The sequence below is a fragment of the Equus quagga genome, chromosome 2, assembly GCF_021613505.1.
Source record: "Equus quagga isolate Etosha38 chromosome 2, UCLA_HA_Equagga_1.0, whole genome shotgun sequence".
Classification (NCBI taxonomy): Eukaryota; Metazoa; Chordata; class Mammalia; order Perissodactyla; family Equidae; genus Equus; species Equus quagga.
Window position 1 is genome coordinate 151,378,756 of NC_060268.1, and position 26,456 is coordinate 151,405,211.

The 26,456-nt window shown below is 44.3% G+C and overlaps 1 protein-coding gene across 36 annotated transcripts in view; it reads right to left on the reverse strand.

The window, feature by feature from the left end:
• Positions 1-15,975: 15,975 nt before the first annotated feature.
• Positions 15,976-26,456, reverse strand: part of SORBS1 (sorbin and SH3 domain containing 1) — a 218,827-nt gene continuing 208,346 nt past the window's right edge. For 28 of the 36 annotated variants that reach the window (XM_046652429.1, XM_046652426.1, XM_046652428.1 and 25 more), the window contains 4 exons: positions 25,667-25,726; positions 24,894-24,952; positions 21,811-21,923; positions 15,976-19,370 (listed from right to left, as the gene is read on the reverse strand). In XM_046652429.1, coding sequence (XP_046508385.1) covers positions 19,303-19,370; positions 21,811-21,923; positions 24,894-24,952; positions 25,667-25,726 — 300 coding nt within the window. In that variant the 3' untranslated portion in view covers positions 15,976-19,302. The remainder of the gene's footprint in view (positions 19,371-21,810; positions 21,924-24,893; positions 24,953-25,666; positions 25,727-26,456) is intronic. The other 8 variants (XM_046652431.1, XM_046652430.1, XM_046652415.1 and 5 more) reach the window with 1 other exon arrangement.

The following is a 26,456-nucleotide window of genomic DNA, read 5'->3' on the forward strand; positions in this document are numbered from 1 at the left end:
CAGCATCTCCGCCCTGGACCCCAGGACCACCTCCCTCCCACCCCTACTACCCTGCACCGCCGGGCTGCTGCTCCCAGCCCCGCCCGCGGCGCTAGGTGAGAGGGAAGCAGCTTCCGACAAACCGCGGAGGAGACAAACTCCGGCTTGGCGCTTTTTCAAGCGAATTTAGAAGTGCTGTGCGAAGTCAACCTGAGGTTAGCTCCGTTTTCACATTTGCTTTTTATAAACGATAATGATGTTTAAAAGTTGCTTTTGAATGATCTCATTGGACACTATTAAGCAGTCAGGGCTTTTTGCTTCATTTTACAGATGAAGAAACTAGATTGGCCTGAGGTTAGGAGACTTGCCCGAGGTCAGTGATGTAACTGTACCACTGCCCAGGCTCCCTGTGCTAGAGAACCCCATCCTGGAACTTTTCTAATGCTAATGAAACCATGGCACGATGTTATAGTTGGATTTGAAAACCTTTCTGGAAACGTTTCCTCTAGGCTGGAGTTCGCTTATAGGTTCTGACCTTCCCAACAGCTCAGAGCTGAAGTTTGGGGAGGGCCAAGGGCTAAGTACATGGAAAGAACACGGAGTTGAGTATGAAAACCTGGGTTCCCAGCCTACCACTAGCCTCCTAACTGGGCTCCCTGCCACCCTCGCCCTTGAGTGCTCTCTCCGTGCCAAACCAGACTATGTCTTACACGATCCACTGGGTCCCAGCTTCACTATGAGTTAAGCGGAAATCCTTAAAATGCTTATGGGGGCCACCCACACAACGGCCTCAACTCCCTCTCTGACCTCATCTCCTCCTGCTACTCCCAATCCCCACTGGCCTCCTTGCTCCTGCCTCAGGGCCTGTCTGGAGCGCTCTTCTCCCAGCCATCTTTATTCAAATGTCATCTCATTGAGGCCATTTCTGAGCGCCCTATTTAAAACCTTCCCCTGCTTTATTTTTCTCCATTGTATGTATCACCATCTGACATTCTCAACATTTTACTTACTATTTGTCCCACGCCCACCCCTAGGCATTAGTTCCATGGAGGTAGGGGTTTTTATCAGTTTTGATCACTAGCTGTGTCCCAGTGCCTAGAATAGTGCCTGGCACATAGTATTTAATGAATGCAAATACACCAACCATCCTGTGGCCACTTACCCTCTCTGGAGCCCAGGTTCTTCATAGTTTTCTTGGCACCCATTTGTCCTGGTGCCTGGGCCCCAGCACAGTGCTTGGCACAGACACATGCCCCAGTGCATTTGTTAACAGCACGGTTATGTCTCCTTGTGATCCAGGCCTACCTACAAGGAGCCCTGTGCACAGACTTACACATAAAAGGATCATCTTACTTGTCCAGTTGTGTCACAGCACAAATGCCTATGCTTGGGAATGGTTTGCTTGTTTTTAAAAATCAAAGTGGATTTATGTTATCTGTCCATCCCTCTCGCCCCCTTGCATCCTGATATTCTTTCTTGAATCTGAGAAAAAGGAATGGAGTTACAGCGAGGAGTCAGCCACCTGCTTCATCAAAGCCAAAAATACACCCTCTTTGATTAAGATTCTGTTGATTAGAAAACATGCTAGTGGTTCAAGTCCCTGCAGAATTTTGGAGAATCACCAAATTCTGAGCCTGCCCTTAAATGTGTAGCAGTTTTGAATATTTTGTGTCCTAGGAGGAGAAAAAGGTTGAAACGCCACAGCTTCTGTGCTCTTCAGGCTGGGAACTGCCTCTCATTCATCCCCAGGTGTACTGCTAGCGTGGACCTGACACATCATGGGTGCCAGCAAGTCCGTATTCTATACAATAGTCTTTACAGATAGGGGGCACTAGTACTTTCGTGAGGGCTTGTGAGTCCTCGGTTGCTTCATTTAGTTGTTAAATGTCCTCAGTTGTAGTCTGGCTCTACATAGCAAGAGCTGTAAAACAGTCAACGCTTTGACCCAGTCATCCCCTTTCTGGGCACTGATTCCAAGGACATAATTTAAAAGAAGAAAAAAGCTATACGTACAAAGATATTTATAGCCGCCTTATTTATAATGACCAAAAAACTGGAATCAACCAGTAACAGAAAAGTGGCTAAATATGGTATGGCCATATGAGGGAATAGTATGCAGCATGAAAATGCTAACCATGAAGACTCTGAGGAGACAGGGAAATGTGGAAAAAATTATTTTTAAACCAAGTATTATTTGTAAACTAAATTATTTGTAGATTTCATGTTAAAAATTAAAACTATGTCTACCTATTGCTAAAAATTAGGAGAAAATATAAAAACTAACTTTGTATTGGGAGATGGAATTGGGGAAGTTTTTAAAAATAATTTCCTCTAATGATGATATAAAGTTTGCAAAACAAAAATCAGTACAAAGGTCTCAGCTCCTTGGATGGAGATTAAATGATAGCCTTTCTTGGGGTAAGGGCCTCATCTTCTGTCTGATCTCCCTTCCCCTCCTCCAGCAGCTAGCTCTGAGCTGGACACACAGTATGTACTCAGAAAATATCACAGTGATAGATTGACAGCTCTGACCCCAAATATAAGCAACTTTGTCTTATCGTAAACACCGTTAAATTATCGGTCTATGCTCTCCAGTTCCCTCGGACCCTTGACTCCTGCTGAGTACTAGTTGAACGGCCTTAAGCAACCTCTCTGAACTTCAGTCGTCTTGTTATTACCATCATAATGCATTCCATCAAAGTTCATTGACCTTAAACAGCCTCCATCAAATATCTGGGTCTGCCAGGGTGGTTAGGAGGGGGAGAAGTGGGGTGCAGGAGAAACGGAAAGGAGGAGGGCAGGAAAAGGACAGCAGAGTACTAGTCCAGGAGGTCCCGGGGACAGTGGTTCTTTCCAGCTCTCAGTCCAGTTTTACAACATGGACAGGGTGCGAGGAGTCTACTAGTGGATTCCCACAGTCTGGTTTCTGCAGAGCTGGCAACCTCCACCCAGGGTGCCATTGCCAGCACCCTCCAGAGCCACTATTCGGAGACCTTGCTTCCTGGAACAACAGCTCCATTTCTTAAGGACGGTGAGTCTAGGACTGTGCTAGGCTGTACATAGAGTCCTATTTAGTCTTCAGGACAAGTCCTGGACTCGCCCACGTGACTGCAGAGCTCCCCTTCCTGGAGATCGTGGCCAGGACCCTTCTCGGGCTGAGCGTTTCCGGCCGGACCCGAGAGGGAGCATAGGTGACCCCCAGACTCTGCGCCCTTGCTGGGACCTGAGGATGGCCCTGCTCAGCTCGGCGGAGAGAGAGAGCCGGAAGCTCGGGTCTCGCAGCAGTCGCGCTCGAGGTGCGCACCGGCTCCGACGTCCCCAAACCGATGCAACTGCCGGGGGTGCTCTGGTCAAATGACATCAAAGTGACTGGCTTCTCTTTTCTGTAAAAAGAACCGAAACCCAAGCTCAGAGGCACGCAAAACAAAGACTTCTTTCCCAGGTCCTAACCTGCCTGTCTAGTCCCCTTTATGCCCCTACCCTGCTCCCAGGGGCAGCATGTCCTGTACTGGGATCCCACGCGCAGCTTGACCCCTGTGCCTCTCCAGGACAGCAGGCAGCGAGACAGCCGAGGGAGGTGGCCTCCGGCTGGGCCGGGGGCTGGGCAGGGAATTTGGCTCCCAATTCTTGCTTTTCTCTCGCTTCCTGCTCTAGCCTGCGGGAAATCCTGAAGTGGCCACTCGGGATTGGGCACCTCTCGGCTTCCATTCGGCACTGAGCATGCTCCATGGCTTGTTGGGCTGTAAGGACACCTGGGCATGTACCCGGCTGGAGTTCTATCGGGGCTGGTAAGGGTGTGGACAGATGAACTGGTGGGTCCAAGGCCTGCCCAGCGCCCAGCAGACAAGGAATTGAGACACTAGCCCAAGAGCTGCACTATAGTGCCCATTGCCCTCTGGCTCCCACTTGGGCAGGTGGCACCAGAGTTCAGAGACGGGCCTGGACCACTACGATTTCTCAAGCACCCCTGAACATTAAAAGGAGAAGAAGAAGAAATTCCAAAACAGGATCATAGATAAAGTGGTTCATTTAAACATTTTGGTTGGAGAAGTTAAGAAAAAAACCAAAACAAAACAGTGTAATATAACAGTGTTGTTCACAAGATAATTAATGAAGTAATAAAAAATGTAACTTATCTGCTAATGGGACCTGAATTTAAATATGTGATGAACATATTTCATTTCATTATTGTTTTTCTGTGGCTTTATATGGAACCTCATCTAGAGATACTTCAAAAGTCTAAATTTGAGTCTTTAGCTCACGTGGAGCCACCCCTTCGCCCGCTTCCCGAGAAAGGAAAAGTGTCTTAGGGCCAGGGTTACCCAACAGACCTGAGCCTAATACTCAGACAATAAACACTATCCTCATTACTAAACAGTGACTATGAGTCATAGTGTGTGCTAGATACTTAACATATTTTGTTGCATTTCATCAGGACAAGAGCCCAGTGTTGTGATGCCCTTGTTACGGGAGGAAGCTGAGGCAGTGATGCACTGCCCAGATTCCCCTTCATGGAAAGGCTTGTTGTCCCAGCTGCTGGAAGGTGGACAGCCTCCAGCTTTTAGCTCCTTCAGGGACTGCCTTCACTGCAGAGAGCTGCCTTGCCCAAGGGCATGCCCTTCCCCAGGCTGCCTGCATTTAGTGACTGATCTAGGTGAGGGTAAAGGACTGGCCATTTTGGCCCAACATGGAACAACTCTGATGGGTCATTTTGGCTTCAGAGCTCCCTGTGGAATAGGTTGAGGCTATCAGGCCTACATGACAGCTCAAATTCTCCCTCTGCCCAGTCCAGCTTCCTCCTGGCTCCCGTCCACAGGTGTTAAGCCCAAGGGCCCTCAGTAAACATCCTGCACGCTATTCTCTGTCTCTGGAACCAGGGAACCAGGGAACCAGGAATTCAGCCTGCAATAGGCCCAGAGAGGTTAAGAGACTTCCCTGAAGTCACTCAGTATCCAAGTAACAAGGAAAAGCCTGGGCTGGGGAGGCAGGGGAAGAGCTAGAGGGTCTGGGGGTCTTTGTAACAGAAAAGGGACAGGCAGGAGGTTGTTCAGAATCCAAGAAAGACCCCTCAAGTCCACAGTTCATGGAGGTCCCAAGGGCTAGATCTCCCTGCTTCACTGGCAGAGACACCCATAGCCCCAGTGTCAGCAACTCAACTAGACTAAATCCTTTAGTGGATGGCTTTTGGGGCTTCCTCCTTGGAGGAGATGGAATTTGAGATAAGCTCTAAAAGTATGAGCAAATGTGGAAGCAGAAAGGCCAAATTGGGCAGCAAAATATAGCAAGGTAGTTGGAGGGGTGGGGGATGGACTGGTGGAATGACATTATTGGATGATAGGCAGGCTGGAAAATTCTGTGGGGAAGGCTCTGAATGCGGTGATCTGATGTGGTGTGCAGTGGGGGCAGGCAAAGGCTTTCCTCTAGCCTCATCTCATTCCACCCATTCCACCCATGCACTCTCTGTGACATCCCACCAACCCCCGCCCCAAATCCATTTCCTCTCGGGGTTTGCCTCTGCTGCTGGCCTGGTCTGGCCATGGCTGATACTGAAACCGACTATTTATAGCCGTTGAAGACAGATGGAGTGGCAGGGCCAGTTTCCATGACGCCAGGGCTCCTAGAGGGTGGCTTCCTCTCTGCTGGGTCCCCCCCCCCCCCCCCCCCCCCCCTCTGGGTACATCTCCTCTCCCCTTACGTCTAACACTCTGCTTCCATGTGGTTATTCCTTGGGTAGCATCAGGGCTGCGCCTAAGTGAGAAAAGAGCAGGAGGCCAACTAGGAATGACAATGCTGAATACAGGTACCACCACCTGGCCCCGTCTATCCCCGACATTAGGCCACATTCCAGACTGCAGAGAGGTCTCAGCCATCACTCCTGGGTGATGTGTGCCTGGGGTCTTCTTCTCCTACACCCAGGCCTAGCCACCTAGCCTCTTCCTTCAACCCCCACCCACTGACCACCCGAGGTTATGAATCCCAGAGGACAGAAAGGGAGGATACAAACCACAGAGGAGTTAAAAGAGGAGGTAAAAGAGGTCAGAAAAAAATTAGTTAAGGTGGGAAAATGACTGTGAAGATATTTGCTTCGACCCTTTGAAGCATAGTAAAAAGAGAGGTCTGCCATTTGTCAGCTGTGAGGATCTGGGAAGTCATTTAGGCTATTGGGGCTGTTTCTTTCTTCTCTTTTAGTCAACAAGTATTTATTGAACCCTTACTGTTTGTTCTGTGCAGTAGAAAATCAATAGCAAACAACCTCCCTCATGGAGCTTACATTTTAGTGTAATGGACAAATAATGAAATAAATAAACTATATGATATGTTTTGTGTATGTATGTTTATGTAGGTGTGTATGTATTTAAATAAGTATGTGTATGTGTATTTGCATGCATGTTTTCCTGCCAAAAGACCCTAGAAGCAAAGATAGTCCAAAGCAATGAGTACACTTGGTATCCAGATGTTGGTTTCTAAATACCATAAAAGGAACCAGGACTTTTCAAGGAAATTCTAGTGCTGTGTCAGGATAGGTGCAAAATGAACCCAGAATAACTTGTTGTACAGAAAGTAAGAAAGTGCTTGAAAAAGTGGTAGGGCATGTTAGAAGGACACAGATTCCTGCTTAAAGGGGCTCCCATTGACCAAATTTGGGACAATTTAAGCATTAAAATAATAAGGAATTCTAGCCTGTTGGAAAAAGTAAGAATCCACAAGTCCTCACAGTAGATAGCTAGCTAGCTAGATGATAGGTAGATTAGATAGATAGACAGACAGACAGACAGACAGACAGACAGATGGAGGGAGGGAGGAAGGGAGGAAGGAAGAAGGGAGGGTTCTTGGTTACAGCAGAGTTGTGAATGCCAGCTAGTAAATGTAGAGGGAGTACAAGAGTTTGAAAATCATCATTTTGCAACTATCATAGTAAAGATCAATTCAGGCAAAAATCATCATTGGATGCAAAATCTAGGGTGAGAGTTTGAGGAGGAGAAGGATGTTTGTACGGTCTTCAAGTATCTCCCCACAGATTGCTTATTAGATGCAAAGGATAAAAATAACAATACATGGTGAAATCCAACACCATCTTGCCAAGAGGTTGAAATTAACATCACCAATGAGGGGCAAAAGAACATGGGGTGACTCAAATATGACATCCTGAGAAGGATATGACATTGCTATGTAACTTTCCAGGCAGGAAAGCATAATCTGAATCTAATCCCAAGGAAACATCAGACAACCCCTTATTAAATAAAAGAGGATGGGGGAGGGACTATACGCTTCAAAAATAGCAATGTCATAAAAGACAGAGAAAGATTGTAGAAACGTTTTAGATTGAAGGAGAGTAAAGAGACAATCCAAATGCAATATGTCTGATAGTAGACTCAACCCTGTACTGGAGGGGGAAATGGACACAGATGGTAGGTTAAAGTATTACACCAATGTTAAATGTGCTGGTTGAAACCTAGACTGTGGTTGTGTAAGACAATCTCCCTATCTTTAGGACATGCACACTAAAGTATTTAGGGGTAAAGGGCCATATGTATGTAACTTATTCTCAAATGATTCAGAAAAAAGTCACATGTATGTGAGTATGTGTGTGTCTGTGAGAGAAAAAGTGCTCACAAATGAAGCAAATGGGATAAAATGTTAACAGTAGGTGAATCTGGCTAAAGGACATATGGGTTTTCTTTGTACTGGCCTTATTTTTGGAACTTTTCTGTAATCTTGAACCTATTTCCAAATAAAAGGGGTTTTTAAAAAGAAAAAATATATATGAAATATAAAAATATGGTATGAAAGGGTTGCAAATGTTAATAAAAGTGATAAGGGAAGACTTCCCCAGAAAAGTGATTTGAGTCCAGACCTGAACCAGGTGAGTGAGAAATCCATGTAGCTATCTGGGGTAAGAGCATTTCAGGCGGAGGAAATAGTAAGTTCAAAGATGGGAACAAGCCTGGCACGGTCATCCGTCATTGGCAAGAAGGCCAGTGGGGCTGCAGCTGTGTGAGGGAGGTGGGGAGGAACAGGAAATGAGGTCAGAGAAATAACAGAGAGCCTGACTGGGCAGTGCCTTGTGTGGCATTTTAGAAGCACTAGGAGTAAGAGGGAAGGACATGAGGGCTTGGTGCAGAGGATTAACATGGCCTGCCTTTTGTTTTCAACACTCTGCTTGCTGTGTTGAAACAGATGGAAGAGGAGGCAAGCGCAGAAGCAGGGGCGCTGTAAGTCGGTTGTAGTAATCCAAGCGAGAGATGGTTATTGGCTGGGACCCAGGGTGGGAGCAGAGGAGTCTGAGCAGTGATGGATTCTGGCTATATTTTAAAGCATTTGCTGACGGATAGGAAGGGAGGTACAAGACGGGTGTCAAGGATGACTCAAGCATTTTGGCCTGAACAGCAGCTACAAGGATGGAATTGCCATTAACTGAATGGGAAGAGCCTGAGGGAGAAAAGCTATGAGGGTACACTGAAGAATTTAGTTCTGGACATAATTAAGTTTCAGACACCCATCAGATATTTCAGTGGAGCTGTGGAGCAGGCTGTTATATATATGAGTCTGGAGTCCATGGGAGAGGCCCAGGCAAGAGAGGAGCATCTAGAGGATTTTTGAAAACATGAGAGTAGATGAGGGCACCGGGAGGATAGGACAAGAGGTGAGTACCATGGATTGGGCCTGGGAACACCAACTGTAAGATGTTGGCTTGGGAAGCAAGGAACTACCAAAGGAGACTGAGAAGGAGCAGCTAGTGAGGTAGGACGAGAACCAAGAGAGAGTGGCATGCTGGAAGCCAAGGGAAGAAAGTGTTTTGAGGAGGAAGGAGTGATCCGGTGTGTGAAATGCTGCTGCAAAGTCAGGGGAGCTGAGAATTGAGAATCAACCACGAGATTTAATGCCGTGAGGGTCATTGAGGGTCCTGAGGAGAAAGGTTTTGTTAGGGTGTGGGGACAAAATCCTGGCTGGAGTGGTTTCAATAGGGAGTGAGAGGGGAGGAATTGGAGATGGTACAGACAGCTCTTTTGAGGCATTTTACTGTAAAGGGAACAAGAGAAACGAGGTAATAGCTAGAGGAGGAACAAGATCAAGAGAAGTTTTTCCTTAACTGATAGGGGTCTAGACCTTCTTTGCAAGGTCGTGGAAAGGTTGCTGGATATAAGGGACTTCATTGTTTCTGGGTAAATGGGGCACTATTGTTACTCTAAATCTCTCTCTGGCCTGCTCTGGGTTGACCTTCTAATGCTCCCCCTGGATTAAACTTAACTTCCTCTCATGTTTCTTTATGCAGCTCTTCTGGAAAGCCGTAGTCTCTCTTTTCCTGGATTCCCTCTTCCTCCATCTCGCCTGGCTTCTTTCTCTCATAATTTCCTAGAAGTGACCTCTAGGTCCACACCAATTGCTCTGGCACACCCCTCTTTACCCTCCTCCTGGACTCCCAATGCCTTATTTTAAGGAGTCCTGCTTTATTATTTTTTTATTTTTTTAGTGAGGAAGATTGGCCCTGAGCTAACATCTGTGCCAGTCTTCCTCTAGCTTGTATGTGGGACACCACCGCCACATGGCTTGATGAGTGGTGTGTAGGTCCACACCTGGATCTGAACCTGCAAACCCCAGGCTGCCAAAGCAGAGTGGGTGAACTTAACCACTACACTACCAGGCCAGCCCCAAGGAGGACTGCTTTAATTCTTTGGAAACTTTTTGAGAATACTTAAGACCATTCATCTACAATTGGACTCCCAAGCTATAGGTGATGAGGGCACCTCCAAATCCACAATCATTTTGTGGGTAGGAAGCATTTTATCATAGAAGAAGAGATCTCAGGAAGTAGTATCAGTTGAGGGAGGGCGTAAGAGGATGAATTCTTAGTGACAGAGAGGACAGGACAAATCCAAGATAAGTTCCAAGGAAGAACTGACAAGTCCTGTCAACAGTTGTACGGCAATGTATATGTGTTGAAAGCCTTAAATCAGCACACCCTTTGATCTAGCAATTCCACTTCCAGGAACTTACCTAGAAAAAAAGTAGGCATGTAAGGTACTAAGAGTATGTAAAAGGTTGTTCATCATAGAATTGTCCATAATTGCAAAATTTTGGAAACATCCTAAGTGTCAACAATAGAGGGCTGCTAGATATACCATGGCACATGGATACCATGTAATCATCAAAATAATGATGTAGAGATAAATATGTATTGTCAAGAAAGGTATTTATGATAAGTCACCAAACAAGTTATGCACATATGTGTAGAACAGTTTTATTTCAATAACTCTGTATTGTTTAAGAAGTAGAAAAAAATAACTTGTAGAAAAAGGGGTAATAAAGTTAGGAGAATAGGTAAGATTGCACAGGCAACAGATTATAGAGAGAAGCTTGGGGAAAATCCATATTGAAGGGGTGAGGAGAGGATGAGAATCTGCAAAAGAATTCAAAGAAACAGCGAGGGAAAAGGCAGGAAGATCTCATGGAAGCCAAAGAAAAACAGAGCGGCCAGGAAGGGCTTGCTTGTGATACTAACTGCCGGTTGGCTACCCAATGCCATTCCTAGCCCTCTTCTGCCTTGCCTACCTCCCTTTGGTAATTCTTTATAGCTGGGAGTAACCACATGTTCAGCTCCAGCCAATGAGATGCGGGAAGATGTCTGCTGGGGGGCTTTTGGAAAAGATTTTTCTTCCCTAATGAGGAAAACATGCACAGAGAAGACCTCTGTCCTCTATTGCTCCCTGCTTCTTGCCTTGAAATGCAGTTGGAGGAGGCATGCGATGCTGGGAGCTGCTATGGTAGCTAGCTTGCAATCACAAAAGAAAGGCCAAGGGAATCAGAAATACTAACCCAGAGCCCTGTGTGTTTTTTTCTTTTTCCTTTTTTTCCCAAGGAAGATTAGCCCTGAGCTAACATCTGCTGCCAATCCTCCTCTTTTTGCTGAGGAAGGCTGGCCCGGAGCTAACATCCATGCCCTCTTCCTCTACTTTATATGTGGGATGGCTACCACAGCATGGCTTGCCAAGTGGTGCCATGTCTGCACCCAGGATCCGAACTAGTGAACCCCAGGCCACCAAAGCGGAACGTGCGCACTTAACCGCTGTGCCACCGGGCTGGCCCTGCCCTGTCTTCTTTTCTGCAAAATGTGAGACACATCTGTGTCAAATAAACTGTCACCTGTTGGGCCACCTGCTATTGCAGCTGAAGTCATTCTTAATTGAAATATGAAGGAGTACAAAGTTCTTGGTGGCCTTTGAGCTCTGCAGATCTATGATGCTACACAGGGGAGCCATAGTGCAGGCAATAAAGGGTTAGTGTAGTGGTGAGGAAGTACAGGCAGTGAGGCTAGACACTTCTGAGAAGCTTGTGAGTGGTAAAGAATAGGGTGACATGGAATCAACAGAGGTGCATGAAGATTTCTTCTATGCCGTTGATGCTGTTGTTGGCTCTGGCAGAAGACTAAGAGGGACAGAGACCTTTTATTGAACTTTCAATGTTCAAGCACATCATAGCTGTTCATCAAATGGTTATCACTAGTATCATTATTCCATGAGGTCACTCTTAGAGATGTTATAATCTTTGGGTAAACTTTAGATGTTCTGGAGGTACACTGGTCTGCAGACTTGCCCCGGCTGTCTGTCCTTGGAGGCAACAGAGTGTGATCAATGGAAATGACACTGGCTCTAGAGTCAAACTAAACCCACTTGCTTGCTGCATACCCTTGGGCTGAACTCTGAGTCTCAGCTTCCTCACCTGTAAATGGAGATAAGAATACCTACCTCATAGGGTTGGTATGAGAAGTAAATGAGATAATGCATAGAAAGTGCTGGCACACAGTAGGCACTGGAATAACTAGAGAGCTCTGTGGTGGGCACTGCAGGTTGCCTTCCAAACATCACTTCCTCTTCCTCCTTCCTAACAGATCTCCACTTTGGTCCAGGCATCTCCCCCTCCCAGATAAGGAAACCCAGGCTCAGAGAGCTTAAGGGGCATTTCTGAGGTCTCACAACCTAGTGAGTATCAGAGGCAGCACTTGAACTCAGTCTTCTGACCCTCAGCCCATTGTTCTTTCTACTACCTCTCCTTTTTTGGAGAAATTAGCACATTTATCCAACACAAGATACCTGGCACACACAAGTTCTAAACTGCAGTCTGTTTCTCCCCAAAAGCAAGAGAGAGAAGCCAACTGGCTTTTATGACCTAGACTCAGAAGTGACATACCGTCTCTTCTGCTATGTTCTATTGGTCACACAGACCAACCCTGATAGAATGTGGAAGGGGAATACCGGGAGGCGAGAGTCACTGAAGGCATTCTTGGAAGCTGGCTACCACAAGCATCTTAACATTACTATGAAAACAGTTTTGACTTTATGAATTTCCCCAAGAGGGCTTGGGGACTCCAAGAGGTCCACCGACCCCAATAATATAATCTCTCATCAATCTACATGATTTATGCTACTATTTTGAAGATGATTCTCACATCTCTTTGCAGATTCATCTCACTTTATCAGATCTCTCTTTAATAACGAGTTTGCCAGAGAGACTCTTAACTTACCCAGTATGTTGCCTCTGCTGATGCCAGAGTGAGGAAGAGCAGAGTACTTGTCCTCCAGGACAGACCTCATAAACTAAAGTGTCATGTGGTCATTCATAATACCTCATCAAGGCCTGTTGCATCCATGGGTTCATCTTAAATTTTCTTGAATATTTTCAATCTGAACCACCTTCTTCACTAACCCATTCCACAAATTACCTGTACCAAGTGGTAACTTCTTTCATTGGTCTTAAAAGGTCTGAGCTAACCCTGAGACAGGCTTGATCTCTACATACTAAGACTTGGTAAATACACCTGTGTACAATTCACGCAAACACTCTTCATGACTTTGAGATGCTAATCTTTGTTCCCTTTCAGAAGAGTGCTAATATTTTTAGTGCATGATACAGTTGTGGCATGCCCCCCTGGTCACATCAGCCCCCTCCTCTGGATGGACATCCTCCTCCACCATGTTCATCTCAAGACGTTGGCTAGCAGAGCTTCAGCACATAGCTTGCATTCAGCTACACTGAAGTTTGTACTGGGACAGGGCAATGGTGTTCCATCTTCCAAAGTTTGTGACAATAATGCTCAAAGTCCTGTTTGCACAGTGGACCACTCAGTTATCTATCCAGCTACCTTCTGCTCTTCTTATAGCTGAATACCCTTCCCCTGGCCTTTTCCTCTCCCTCATTCCATGAGGTTCCGGTGGGGCTGCCAATCATGCTCCTCCCCCTTTCGCCAAAATGATTAGTCCAAGGAAGGGTAAATATCCAAATTGGGCCTGCCAGGGCCTAGAATTGTTTTCAGGAAAGCCAAATAGGAAGGCCCTTTTGTCTAGTCTAGAGTCAGAGAACTGGAAGAATGAGGCTGGAGCTGCCTGCAGTCATGTTTCCTATTGCTGCATTCAGTAGGTGAAAATGTAGCAAAACAAGACCACAATGCCAAGAATAAGACAAATACAGACAGAAAGTTTGAGTCTCTGGATTCACTCCTGCCTGAAGCTAGTTCCAACTCTCTTCTTCCCAGTGACATGATTCAAGAATGGCCAGTAGTGTTGGGCTTCTAGCACTTTTCATTGAAAGGACCCCTCATACAATTGACTCTTTGGGCCAAATTATATTGTGAGGGATATGCTTCCTGAAGGAGCATATGCTGAGAGATAATTCAGAGAAGATCTAGAAAGAGGACTCTGCAGAAGGGGCTGGCCAGTAAAAAGGCAGGCAAACCAAGGACCAGCATTTCCTAAAAGCAGATAATGGACTAGTTTTAACTGGGTGGTGGGGAAACAGACACTCCCATGAACTTGGCAGGAGTATAAATTGGTATGATTCTTTCTGGAAGGCAATTTGGCAGTATCTCAAGATTTGAAATGTTCCTGCTCTTTGAGCCAATAATTGTACTCAATGCAGCATTGTTTGTTGTGGTAAAAAGCTGGCAATAACCTCAAATATTTGCATCATCAATAGGGGATTGGTTAAGTAGATTATGCAAACATGTCTAAGTTCTATTGTTAATGGGGGAAGCATATAAGATGATACAAAGCATTTATTTATAGATGTATGTATTCAGTATGTGCAGAGAAGAAAGCTTGGAGGACCATACATTGGATAGTTAGCAGTGGTTATCTCTGTCTGGATGACTATAATTATGGAGAACTTTCACTTTCTATGTTTGTACAAGCCCAGAATAATTTGAGAGATTAATTTTTGGTTTATTTCTGCTGCTGTAAGAAAAAGGCAAGATAATGTTTCCTTTCTTTCACTATTAGTACAGCCATGTGTCGCTTAACAATGGGGATACATTCTGAGAAAGGTATTATTAGGCAATTTCGTCGCTGTGCAAACATCACAGAGTGTAGTTACACAAACATAGATGGTATAGCCTACTACACATCTAGGCTGTATGATACTAATCTTATGGGACCACCGTCATATATACGGTCTAGTCGTTGACTGAAACATTATGTGGCTCATGACTATATTCTAAGTTCTAGGATCTCTGGCCCCAAGGATTCATTCATTCATTCATTCATTCATTTGATCAATAAAGGATTGAGTAACTGAGTGCCAACTATGATAGGCACTCTTCTTGGTGCTGGGCATATAATAGCAAAACAGAATCATTACCCTCATAGATTTTATATGACTATGAAAATGAGTATCAGATGGTGATGAGTGTTATGGAGAAGCATAGAAGAAGAGAAGGGGGATAGAATGCTGGGGTGGAGACAGCAGGGTCCTATTATGTATAAAGTGGTCAATGAAAGCCTCATTGAGAAGGCAACATAAAGACCTCGAGGGAGGGAGGTAAAAGCCATGGTTTGTGGGGGAGGGCCTTCCAGGCACAAGGGATAGCATACATAAGCCATAAAGCTGAAGCATGCTTGATGAGTTCGAGGCTATAAGATTGTGTGACTGGAAGGAACAATGAGAAAAGCCAAGGTAAGGGATAGGGGCAGGCAGTGTGCCAACCGGACTTGAGGCCATTGTACCACTCTGAGCGAGAGGAGAAGCCACTAGAGGGTTGTGGAACAACTTTAAAATGATAGTTCTGGTTGCTCTCAGACTAAAGTAGAGGAGGCGAGGGTTGAAGCAGGGAAACCAGTTAGAAAGTGATTGCAGTGATCCAGGTGAGAGGACATGGCTGGACTATGGTGGTTGAAGTGGTTGGGTCCTAAATGTATTTTGAAGATATGGCTGATGGATTTGTTGGACAGGATGGAGGGCATGAGTGCCTGTGACTCAGGGCCCAGTATTGAGGCTGTCAGACCCCTGGAAGACAACCCTTCTCCCAGACTGAGACATCAGCCCACTGAGGGGGATCCCACTGAGTCACCCCAAACAGGTGGCAGTACAAACTGGTGCCTTGAGTTGAAGGAGACAGAGGAGGGTAGAACCAGGGCAGAAAGGGTGGATGTTTTGGATTTTCTGTTATGGGACAGACCCATCAGCCGTGTGCAGCAGGCTCCACCTCAGAGACTGGTGTGGTCCTAAGCATGGGATGCCAGGAGAGGCTGGATGCCTAGTGCCATGGCCTTGCCACACTTGCCACACACCGTTTGGGATGGGGAAAAAGGACAGACTGCAATTTCACCCATCATAGCAAGAGAAGACTCATAGCCAGATTTAATTTGATTTAGAAAAACTAAGTGCTGTGCCATTTCCATGCCTTATGGAGCAAATAATACCCATTATACACACTTTATAATGTTTCACTTTTGCTTTAAAGAGATATATGCATTATTTTTGTAATCAGAACAGACATAAACAAATGTTAGAAAGAATGGTGAAATGGTCCACAATAATTAATTCAGTGAGGGTCACGAAGTTAGCTTATTGAGAAAAGAGTAAGGTAAGAAGTGGAGCAAGATGGAAGGCAGATGGTAGGTGATTAAGAATGGAAAAGGAGAGTGTACAAAGTTGAAGCAGTGAACAGAAGCCTCATTGGAGAAACCTGGCGAAGGAGAGAAACAAGGAATGGTAAGAACAAACATATGCCACACAATTCCGAATAAAGTTTATTAAATAATATGTACAGCAAATGTAGTAATTCAACACATCTAATTATCAAATCAATCCACTGCAATAAAGAAAAATAAATGAACAGAAAAAAATCTGTGTCTGCATAGTACATGCTCTTGGTGTGTAATTTAAATGGCAATACTTTAAATTAATTGGTTATATAGAATGTCAGTTATTTTTCTTTCAGAATATAATCCTTTTTGTAGTAACCTGTTCTAGCAATAAGGCTTACTATTACTGCAGATAAATATGACTGCAAAAAAAAGAAAAATCAAAAACAAAAGAAAAACTATAACTGAGATAACAGTTACCTTCTCTCCCAGAAAGAATGATTATTTAAAATTTTAACACTTTTCCATGGCTATTTTTGTGCTAAAAATCTGCAGGTGAGTTATTTGGAATTCCTTCATTTAAATAAAAATGCAAAAAACTTCATGACTTCCTTATTTTACCCCCCTTCAGTTCAAATTTTTAAAATTATTTTTCTATACAAAGTAGGTACATGGGCTATACAAAGTTAAATATACATATTTACAGTCCCACTTCTTAAGCATATGATATTTTTCTTTTACCGATCCCAGAGAGACTGTAAAAGAGAAGTAGTTTGAGGCCTGCCTTTGCCCAGAAGCATGGCTAATATATCAAAATGTGTTGCAAGGCATGCCGCCCGTTACTGGCACTTGCTATTAATAAACCTGTATAAACATTTCAGCATAAAAATAGGTATTTTATATTACTAAATGTCTGAAGACAAAAGAGCCATTGGAAACCTTTGTTCCCTGTTTGTCATATGTAGGAAGCTGAAGTTTGATGCAAATTTTAACATATTTTATTAAAGATGGGCAAATTGGTGAGGCATACCTGGGTTTCTGGAGATATACAAATACGTGAGTCTGGCATCATATGCAAATGTGGCTTTACAAATTGGTTTTATTTTCTAGCTGTATTTAAAGAGGTGTTCAAAATTACCTATTTAATCAAGAAGCGCCCCTCAAAAAACTATTAGATAAGATCATGTTAATAGCTTGCATCTAAGAAAAACAGGAAACACGTTAGCCAACACAAGAATTACATTCCAAAATGGGTGAAATGCTGCCGTGCAAAATGCACGTGCAAATGCACTTGTACTATAGTCCCTCAGAGAGAGTAAGTGAGAAAAAAGCAGTGCCCTTGGATGGTGGAGTGGACCTTCCAAAGCTATGAGTCTTATTTAAGGAATATCAAGGAGGCCCTTTCTACTCAGGAAGCTCCTTCACCCCACCTGCACCCCCACCCCCACCATCAGTGCCACAGCCTTTTCCCCTTGGGATTAAGGAAGGCTTTGCTCTGTCCTAGTTAAAAACAAATATCTCCGGGAAGAGGTAACACATTCCTCTTATGAGTCATTTACACTTTAGTGTGAAGGAGTCAGTGGCAGTTTCTTTCCTGAGAGCAGGATTTGAAAGAAACACAGGGAGAGTGAGGGTACTGTAGCTGACTGAGAGGGGCTGGGCAGCAGATGGGATCCTAAGATGAGTAGTGGAAGCAGAAGCTGAGGCAGAGGCACTGAAGAGAAACTTTACCTACTTATGTAAACTCCAGATTTTGGGATAACTGTCCTGGGGCAATTCTGAGCTATGTGCAGACAGCCAGGGTTCCTGTACACACCCTACCACCTACAACTACTACTCCTATTTGTGACCTTGGATGTGTATTTGTGGGGAGGATGAGAGTTTGAAGACTATGGAAATGGTTCCAAGTATTTCCAGCCCTAAACTACTCTCAGACAAAGGTTCTTCCAGTACCCTACTTGTTCAAAAGTGACCTAACAGAGACATAAGTATGACAGTTCTTTCTAGGATCCTTCCAGGGAAAATTCATCTCTTCCTCTCTCACACCCTTCTTAGCACATATCACAGTCTCTCTTGATTTAGTCTTTTGGTGCGTGTCTGTCTCTCCAATCACCTCTGAGTTCCCAGCAGGCAGGGAATGGGTCATTTCTATCTTTATTTTTCCAAGGGGTCTAACAGAGAGGCTGATAAACATCCTTAAACTGGACAGAGTTGTGACTGAACACCTCAGACGTCACAGGGGCCTCCCCTCCTCAGATCTGGCCCCCCACAAAGGACAGATCTCCTGGGAGTGGCAGAATCACTGCCTCACACTTAGGGCCACTGCATCTGCACCTTCTGCTCTGAAGAGAAGCCTCAGGAGGGTGCACCAGGATGCACAACCCTGGTTTACTACATTCTGAATGGTCCTTCAACTCCATTGGGGAGTAAAAACGGAGACACGGTGAGTGTCTTCTAAGGCTTGGAGCCACATCTTGCTCATCGGCATCCAGTGTACATCAGTGTATGTTAAAGGAATCACTGAACACCATCCGTGGTTTTCTGTGAGAAGAGGCCTATCAACCCCAAACTTTCCTGGCCAAAAACAATCCAGAAAAGAAAGATTAGCAATGGTGTTTTGATCAATGAAACTGTGCTGCCCTGAAGGTGACCATTTATAAAAGCCAGTGATATGGGAAAGGAGCACACTGCAAGTGACCTCAAGAGCTACCGGACTTCTTGACTTAATCACTCAGAAATACAAATCTATCTGCCTGGTTACCCAGCTCCCATGGGCAAACCTTGTGTGCTTTTCTGTCTGAACACCAGGGGCGTCAATGGCCATGCCGCATGCAGGCTGAATAGACAGGGCGCCTGAATTTTGCCTCTATTTCCCTATGTACCTCAGTAGGTCCAGTGAGGGACTTGACTTGTGTAGTTTGGGGGCCTCCATCACTGTCTAGGGATGGCCTCAGCAGCCCAGATGGATCTCCAGCAGTGTTGGGGATTCAGTGGGCTCTGGGGAGGCTGGGGATAGAGACTGGAGGAGTCTGCGTGTGCAGCCTTTGGAAAATAGCTGGGGATCTGCCTGGTGCTGGGAGGGCTGCTTCAGGCTAACCGACCCTTTTGAGCCAGAGCTGGTCAAGGCTGGGGCAGTAAGAGGCATTTCTGGGCTAACTGCTCCTGGACTGTGCTGCAGGTCAGATAACCCAAGAGGGGTGAGGAGGGGAAGGCTGGAGTGGCTCCCAAAAGCAGCCAAGTAAATACAGATTTGCCTCATTCCTTTTTGCTCAGCACATGGTTCAGCCCTGTCTGATGCACAGTAAGCTTAGCCAGGCTCAGGATTTAAACACAACATTTCTCTGTCCTTTCTTTTGCTTCTTACTTTGTCCATTAGTTCTCCTACTGACTCAACGTTTAAATAAAGAGACCGGTTTGTGAATTATGCTTCATCCTCCAATAAAAATAATCTCTGTGGTTTTCAGTCTTCTTATAGATACAAAGGCTTTACATAGTTGCCTGGAAAAGTACCAAACTGCCTTGTCCTTCTTGAAGTACCTATAAAAAAGCACACATACGCACAATGAGAAGACTCACCCGTGTGAGTTCAGAGAACAGCATATGGTTTCCAAAGCACTTTCCTCTATCTTATCCCATGTAGGCTGAAAAATAATGCTGGGTGTAAGCAAAGCAGGTATTTCTAATACTCCCGTTCTTTCAGAAGAGGAAACCCAGGGTCAGAGAGCTTAAGTGATGTTTCTGAGGTCTTACAGCCTCATAAGCATCAGAGGCAGACTTTGAACCCAGATCTTCTGACTCCCAGCCCACTGCTCTTTCCAATACTCATATTTGGAAGAATGAGCACATTTATCCAACACATGAAGATACCAGAGATTTAGAATTCCTGAACTGTAGGATTTCTAAAAGTCCACTGGATATCAACACATCAAAAGGAAATTCCTCTTATAAGCCTGTGCCTAAGACCCAGATTGACTCCCTGTCTTTGCTACCAACCATATTAGGGTTCCCGTTGAGCCAGGAACACTGAGCTATCTGGGAACAAAGCCCTTCCTGGCCTGCTCCACGTCCAGAATTGCTGGATCCCTAACATAGTTCCTTCTCTTGGGAGTCTCTCTCTAAAGCTGAGGGGGAGGGGTGGTGGCAGATGTTTGTTGTGCCTCATTAGCAGACATCACAATTTGATCATTGTATCTTTTTCCCAACTGGTTTGGATATGGCTTCAGAATCCTCTTGAGCACAACAATTTCAAGCAGCCACTACCAATGGGTTGGAGTTGTTACCCAAAGTGAAACTTCTTTCTTCAAAGCTAAAGACATCTAAAACAACTAGTTGAACCCCTGAGGGGGATGGTCAAGAAGGATGCAGAGAACTGGGATGGTAAGGCCCAGAGATGTGTTCACATAGCTAGTTACCACTCTCTTTACGGATGAGAAAAATGAGCTCTGCTGGGTTACTTTATTCAGTCTGAATGAAAACACCTTTCCAAGTGTTTGAAGAATGGACGAATCCAAAATATTTCCTTTACCTAGCTGCTTGGGATGCCCCCATTAGAGAACTGCCACCTCTCACCCCATCCCAAGTTCTCCTAAAAAATGTAAATACTCCTGGAAGAGTTTAATGGCTAATAGATACTAAAGCTGCACTCTCCAATATGACAGCACATGTGGCTACTGAGCCCCTGAACCATGGCTAGTCTGAATTGAGCAATGCTGTAACTATAAAATATACATCAGATTTCGAAGACATTCTTAGGTACAAAAATTTTTTATACTGATTACCTGCTCAAATGATAATATTTTGAATGCATTGGGCTTAATAAAATATATTATTAAAATTAACTTTACTGGTTTCTTTTTACTTTTTTCAATGTGGCTTCCAGAAAATTGTAAATTTTATACATGGCTTGCATTATGTTTCTACTGGACTGCACCGCTCTAGAGTGTCGCCGACTTCTCGGACCTGATTTCCTTTTGAACAGAACAACTCGAGGCAGTGAGAGCCACAGGCTTCTGGGGGTCTTGGGAGGATGGGGTAGCTTTCTAACAGGCTGGTGAGGCCAAGGCAAATCTTTCTGGCCTCCCATTTATGCTGAGGCCTTGCTGTTCTCACTATCTCAGCCCTGACATAACTTCACTTCAGCAAAGCTTTTCCAGGGAGAATAGGAAAGAGCTAGTCTTTGAAAAGAAGAAAAAGGTAAAGCCAGGTGTAGAGGGGAAAACCGAAGCCAAGAGTGAGTCAGTGGCTCCCAACATCATATTCATGCCTGAGCAGAAAGCACACAGGCTTGGGGAGAAATGGGCCTGAGTTCAAACACCAGCCCCACCATTTGCTACCTGCATGGTGACCTTAGGCTAGTTACTTAACCTCATTGGGCCTCAGTTTTTGAATCTGTGAAACAAGGATAATTCTTGCCTTAGGGGCTGTTTGTTGGGAGAACTTCAAAAGGAAAGTATATCCAGCAAGTGTCTGTTTTGTAACAGAATCTCAAGAAAGGTTGATCTCTCTCCCCTGTTCTATAAAGGTGAATCCTTTCTTTTAATTAAGCAGGTTGCTTTGCTTAAACTCCTTAGAAGCCTGGAGTAAATAAATAAGGTCTTTGGAATGTCTACATATATGCTTGTGTTTCATGGTACAGACTGAGGCTCAGTCAAATGTTCTTGTGTTGTTTCATAAGAATTTTAAAAAATAAAATTTCCAAATGTAGAACAGATATATGCAAAATAGAAATACAAACAGAACTCAGTTAATGAATTTGACAACTGCCCTTCCATGCAGTAGATGTTGGCATATTTGGTTTTGGGTCGAACATTAGTATCATCCACAGTGTCTTGAGAACAAACATAAACTGGGTGGCCCAGCACTCCTAACGGTAGTTAGGAATCTTCTTTCTGTGCAGAGAATACTGCTCTTTGCATGGCTCATCACTCCTACTTATTCCTTCAGTACACAACTAGAAGAGCATGATGAGATCACTTACCAACAAACCATCCATCATCACATTTTTCCATCACATCAACAATATCTCCATCTCGGAGTTCCAATTCATCATCGTTCTGTGGTATATAGCTATACAGTGCTTGGTAGCTAAGTCTATAAATGAGAACATTGAATATTAAGTGACTCAAACACTGATAGGATTAAATAATGAATTTTTAAAACCAATTTTAGTTAAATCAACCTTCGGGCAGTGTTTCCTACTCATCAGTGGAGATAAAAGTATTTTATTGACCATTTCTCTAATAACTTAGCATCGGAGAGATCCATTCAACATGTGATAAGTAAATTAAGACTGACAGGGATGGGGAACTTCTGAAGCAAGTCATGATCTGTCCTTTTATTTAGCTTTATTTGGGCACCATAACCAAGCTTTTTTGTCTAGATGCTCCCCCTTTCAAGTTAATCAAATTTTTCTCTTAAGACAGGATAATATATGTAAATTATCAAGGATAATCAGAAGTTACTTAGGTCCAGAGACAAACATTAATTCTGGTCTAATATACTGTTATTGTATTAACATTATAATAACGTAATTGGAGAGCATAAGGCAACTGTCATATATATATATATATAAAGATATAAAAAGTACATTCCTATTGCCTCACTGTTTAGCAAAACTACCTTGAGTTTCTTTACATGCTGACACACACTTCATTAATTGCTTTTAAACGTGGATGTCATTTTTCTGAAACTCCTGGAAGCATTTTGCTGTTTTTCTATCCAAGCGATCTTTTGGGGTTAAGATTTTTATTTACTTGCTAGTTGGCCTAAGGCAATCTGGTCTGTGCTGTTCTGTCTGTCCTAACAGCTACAAGTTGAGAAAGCTGGACTACTTGGGGTGAAATCCGATAGCTGCTTTGGCAATGAGGAAAAGTTTGGTTTTTATTTATTCCTTTGACAAATACTTAAGAAGCATCTACCATGCACCAAGTTCGCAATTCTGTTTACTCACTATTTTGAAACACAACAGTAGCAGGCAAAACTTTGCAAATGAGCCAATCATCTACCATTTCCAGTAGATGTCAGAGAATTCCCATGTTTGGGCAAGAGAGACTAGAAACAAGGAAGTGGAGTCAGTTCCCAGAAACAAGAAGTTCGTTCTCCTCTGCTAAAACCAAAGGGACAATGTAACTTTACGTGTTTGTTCAAATGTAGTGATACTTTGGTAGATGGATATGTCTGCCAGGAGGAAGGTCTCTAATGAGGAATTAAAGAGATGCAGATGGATTTCAAGTCAGAAAATAAATACATTTTTGATGTTTCTGTATGTGTCTGCTGTCTCCTACTCAACCTGGACTCCTCAGAATGCCTTATCCCCTTAACTTCCACTGTGGCTGCTTTGCTAACCTCAGCTCTGGGAAACAACTCCTGACATCTGCTTCTCTGTTCTCACTCCCAGACAATGGAGACTGGCTGGAGAAGTCCCGTACCCTTGCTGCTTGGGTCCCCCTCACCATGTCAGGTCTGATTTTGGACGGACATCATGCTGCTCAGGACACGGTTCCATCGAGTCCTTCCCCCAGCTCCTCTGCCACTTCTGGTGCCCAACTCTCAGCAGAGGGCTCTTCCCTCCACCCCTGTTTCCTGAGAGGAAGCTTGCTGTGGGCAGCACTTCGATTTTCATCCCCTCTGGGTTTAAGCCTCCACCTTCACCCTCCCTCCTGTCTGTTCCCATGTATGAGGACGGGTCCCTTCTCCCGGCCACGTTGAACTCCCTTCCCTGGGCTATTTCCTTAACTCACATCTTCTCTCCTACATCTTTCAACTCTGTCAACTCCTTCTCCTCTGGTACAAAAGTGCTGAAGTCTCTGCACCCTAAAAACACCTCCCTTGTCTCTGCTACCCCCTTGTTCTATAGCCCCGACTCCTTCCACTCACCATCAAACCAACTCATCAGACCTTTCTAACGTAGCATCTGCTCCACCTCTCTAACACTGCTGTCTCAGAGGTCACCAATGATTTTTCCAGTTCTCAGATAGAACGCCTGGAGGACACTTCTCATTTCCTCCCCTCCTTGGCCTCTCTGAAGCAGGGGGCACAGCTGACCAAACACTGCTTACTCTGTTCCACACAGGCGAGCGCTCCGAGACCTTCTCCTGCATCTCTTGCTGCTCCTTCTCTGGCAGCTACTCTATTGCCTTAAAAGGATCTACCCTCGGTTCTCTTCTCCCTGTATCTTCTTGGGTAATCCTGTATACTTCCATGCACAAAGCACCTGCTCTGTCCTAGCCTAGGCCCTCATCACTTCCTTGCTGTATTCATATCTCCTAATCAGTATCTTTGTCCCTTGTCTCTGAAATCCACCCTCCACTCTGTTGCCAGAGTTATTTCCCTAAAGCAAAATATAATCATTATGTTCCTCATTTCAAAAACCTTCAATGGCTCCTGAGTGCCTACAGAATAAAATCCAAACTTATTTCAATTGTATCCTGGATTCTACAATCTGGTCCCAACCTACTCCTTGAGCTTCGTCCCTTTCCCTCCGTGAACTGTATACCGCAGCCACATGGGCCTTCTCAAACTTCTCCAAACACACCACCTACCCCAGGCCTTTGCACATGTGGTTTCCTCAGCTGGGAAGACCTTTTACCTCCCTGTTCTAGATCTCAAGTCCAATTTGTCTTTCAATGTTCATCCCAAATCCCCTTTCTTGCTTGAATAGAGTTTACTTCTATGTACTTAAAACATAGGTGATAGCCGGTAATTTTTTTTTTGAATGAATGGATTGACTCTATTCATTCATCCTCAGTCAGAATGAACCACTCCTTCCTCTATATTCCCACAAGAGGACTGAAACCAGTTAGACAGCTCCCCTTTGCCCTTGTATGGCACTTAATTCTTTACCTGTCTCTCTCCCAGGAGTCCATGACCTCCTATGTTTACCTGCCACCTCTTTTCATGTTGGCTGATTGAAACATGACCTTAACTAGAAATCTGCATAGAAGCTGGAAGTGATTTGTTCCTTCCCCCAAATGGCTGCTCCCATAGTCAATCAATGACCCACTTTCTAAGGCCAACAGTCTGCTAAAAACGTGAGAATTGAAATTCACCAAGTGTACTTACAAATCTTGTGAGGTTTGACTCCTGTCTGGGGTGACTCTTCGCTGCTGGGCTTGAGGTTGCTGAGAAATGATTAAAGATGATTTATTGTCAGAAGGGGATACCTTGTGATGAAAGTCAAGGGGATGAGAAACAGTGCTGCAGTAATGAACAGATTTTTCGGCAATGTTTATGATCTCATTGCAAACTGCTTCCTGTGAGGTGGCCCCGAGATATCCAGAAACCCCCATAAAAGTCAACATGGGGACAAAAAGAAAAAAAAGAAAGAGAGGAAGAGATGTAACATTCCAGACGAAGCACATAAGTCCAGGGAAACAACAGAGTTGAAGATCCAGGTTAAAAAAACAGATATTCCCGTAGTGGAGTGCAGGAGGAATCCAGGCGTAAGCATGGAAAAACAGGTAAGATACAGAAGAATTTGGGATTTAGTATGAATATTAAAAAAAAAAAAAGGCAGCAGCATAAAAGCCTGTAATTAGTGAGTAACTGTTACAAATGGAATAATTTTAGGACAGAAATGCAAGTATGAATCCCCAAGCATGCACTAATACATTAATCTAATCCCACATGTAGGCAGAGTAGAAATATTGTCTCAATTCCTCTGCTTTTTTTTGAAAGGGAAGGAGGTGGCCTGACATCTCTCTCTACTACAATGGCCATATAATTCAAGTAAATAATGGCTCTTGAGTTAACCAGGCATTACTCCAGTCTGGACTCTAAAAGTCAGTAAGGACTCTCTTTAGAAAAGCTACATTCTTATTCAACAGGCATCTTACCACATAGCTCTTTTCAGATTCTGTGAGATCAGGTCCTGCTCTCAATGAATGATGAGAAGGCTGTGATCACCAAGCAAATTATAAGGGAGACAATTTAGCAGATGTCACATTGGAAAGGATTCAAAATAAAAGCATGAGCAAATACACGTACCACACCATCACATTCGATGACACCGGATACTCGCGGCCTACGGCCACCGAGTTTCCAGAACAACACAGTGGGTGCACAGGAGAAAAGGCAATGTACAGAGTTAGAAGCAAGCTCCAGGCAATGAAATGGGAAGTTGGGAACATGGCTGCAGTGAGATAAGAATGAACAACACAGGGTCCCCAGTTTGATAGGGAAGACACACAGAATGGCTATCTTATGGAGCAGTTATGTCCCTCCACAACCACACACACTGGTCCCTCATTCTCAGTTGGCATCTACGGAAGGGCTGCTGTATCAAAAGCCAGTTTAATTTATGTTGTTGACTGGGAGCCTCCTCTGGCAAAGCAGGCTCATAACATTAGCAGGTATGCTATATTTCAGTCCTTACAAAAACGGAAAAAGAGAGTAACGCTTTTGAAAAGCCGCTTGGTAATATCCGAAGTATCAAACAAGACTGTTCTCCTGGAAAAATCTGCACAGGACGCACTCCAGCTACATAGGAGATGAGCTCAGATATCTCTCAGGGCAGAGCCTGCTTCCAGAAATAGAACTATGCATCCTGATACAGCTGTAGAAATGAAACCATCACTCCTCACTCACCAGTTCAGGTACCACATGCTGACATGGAAACACGGGTGC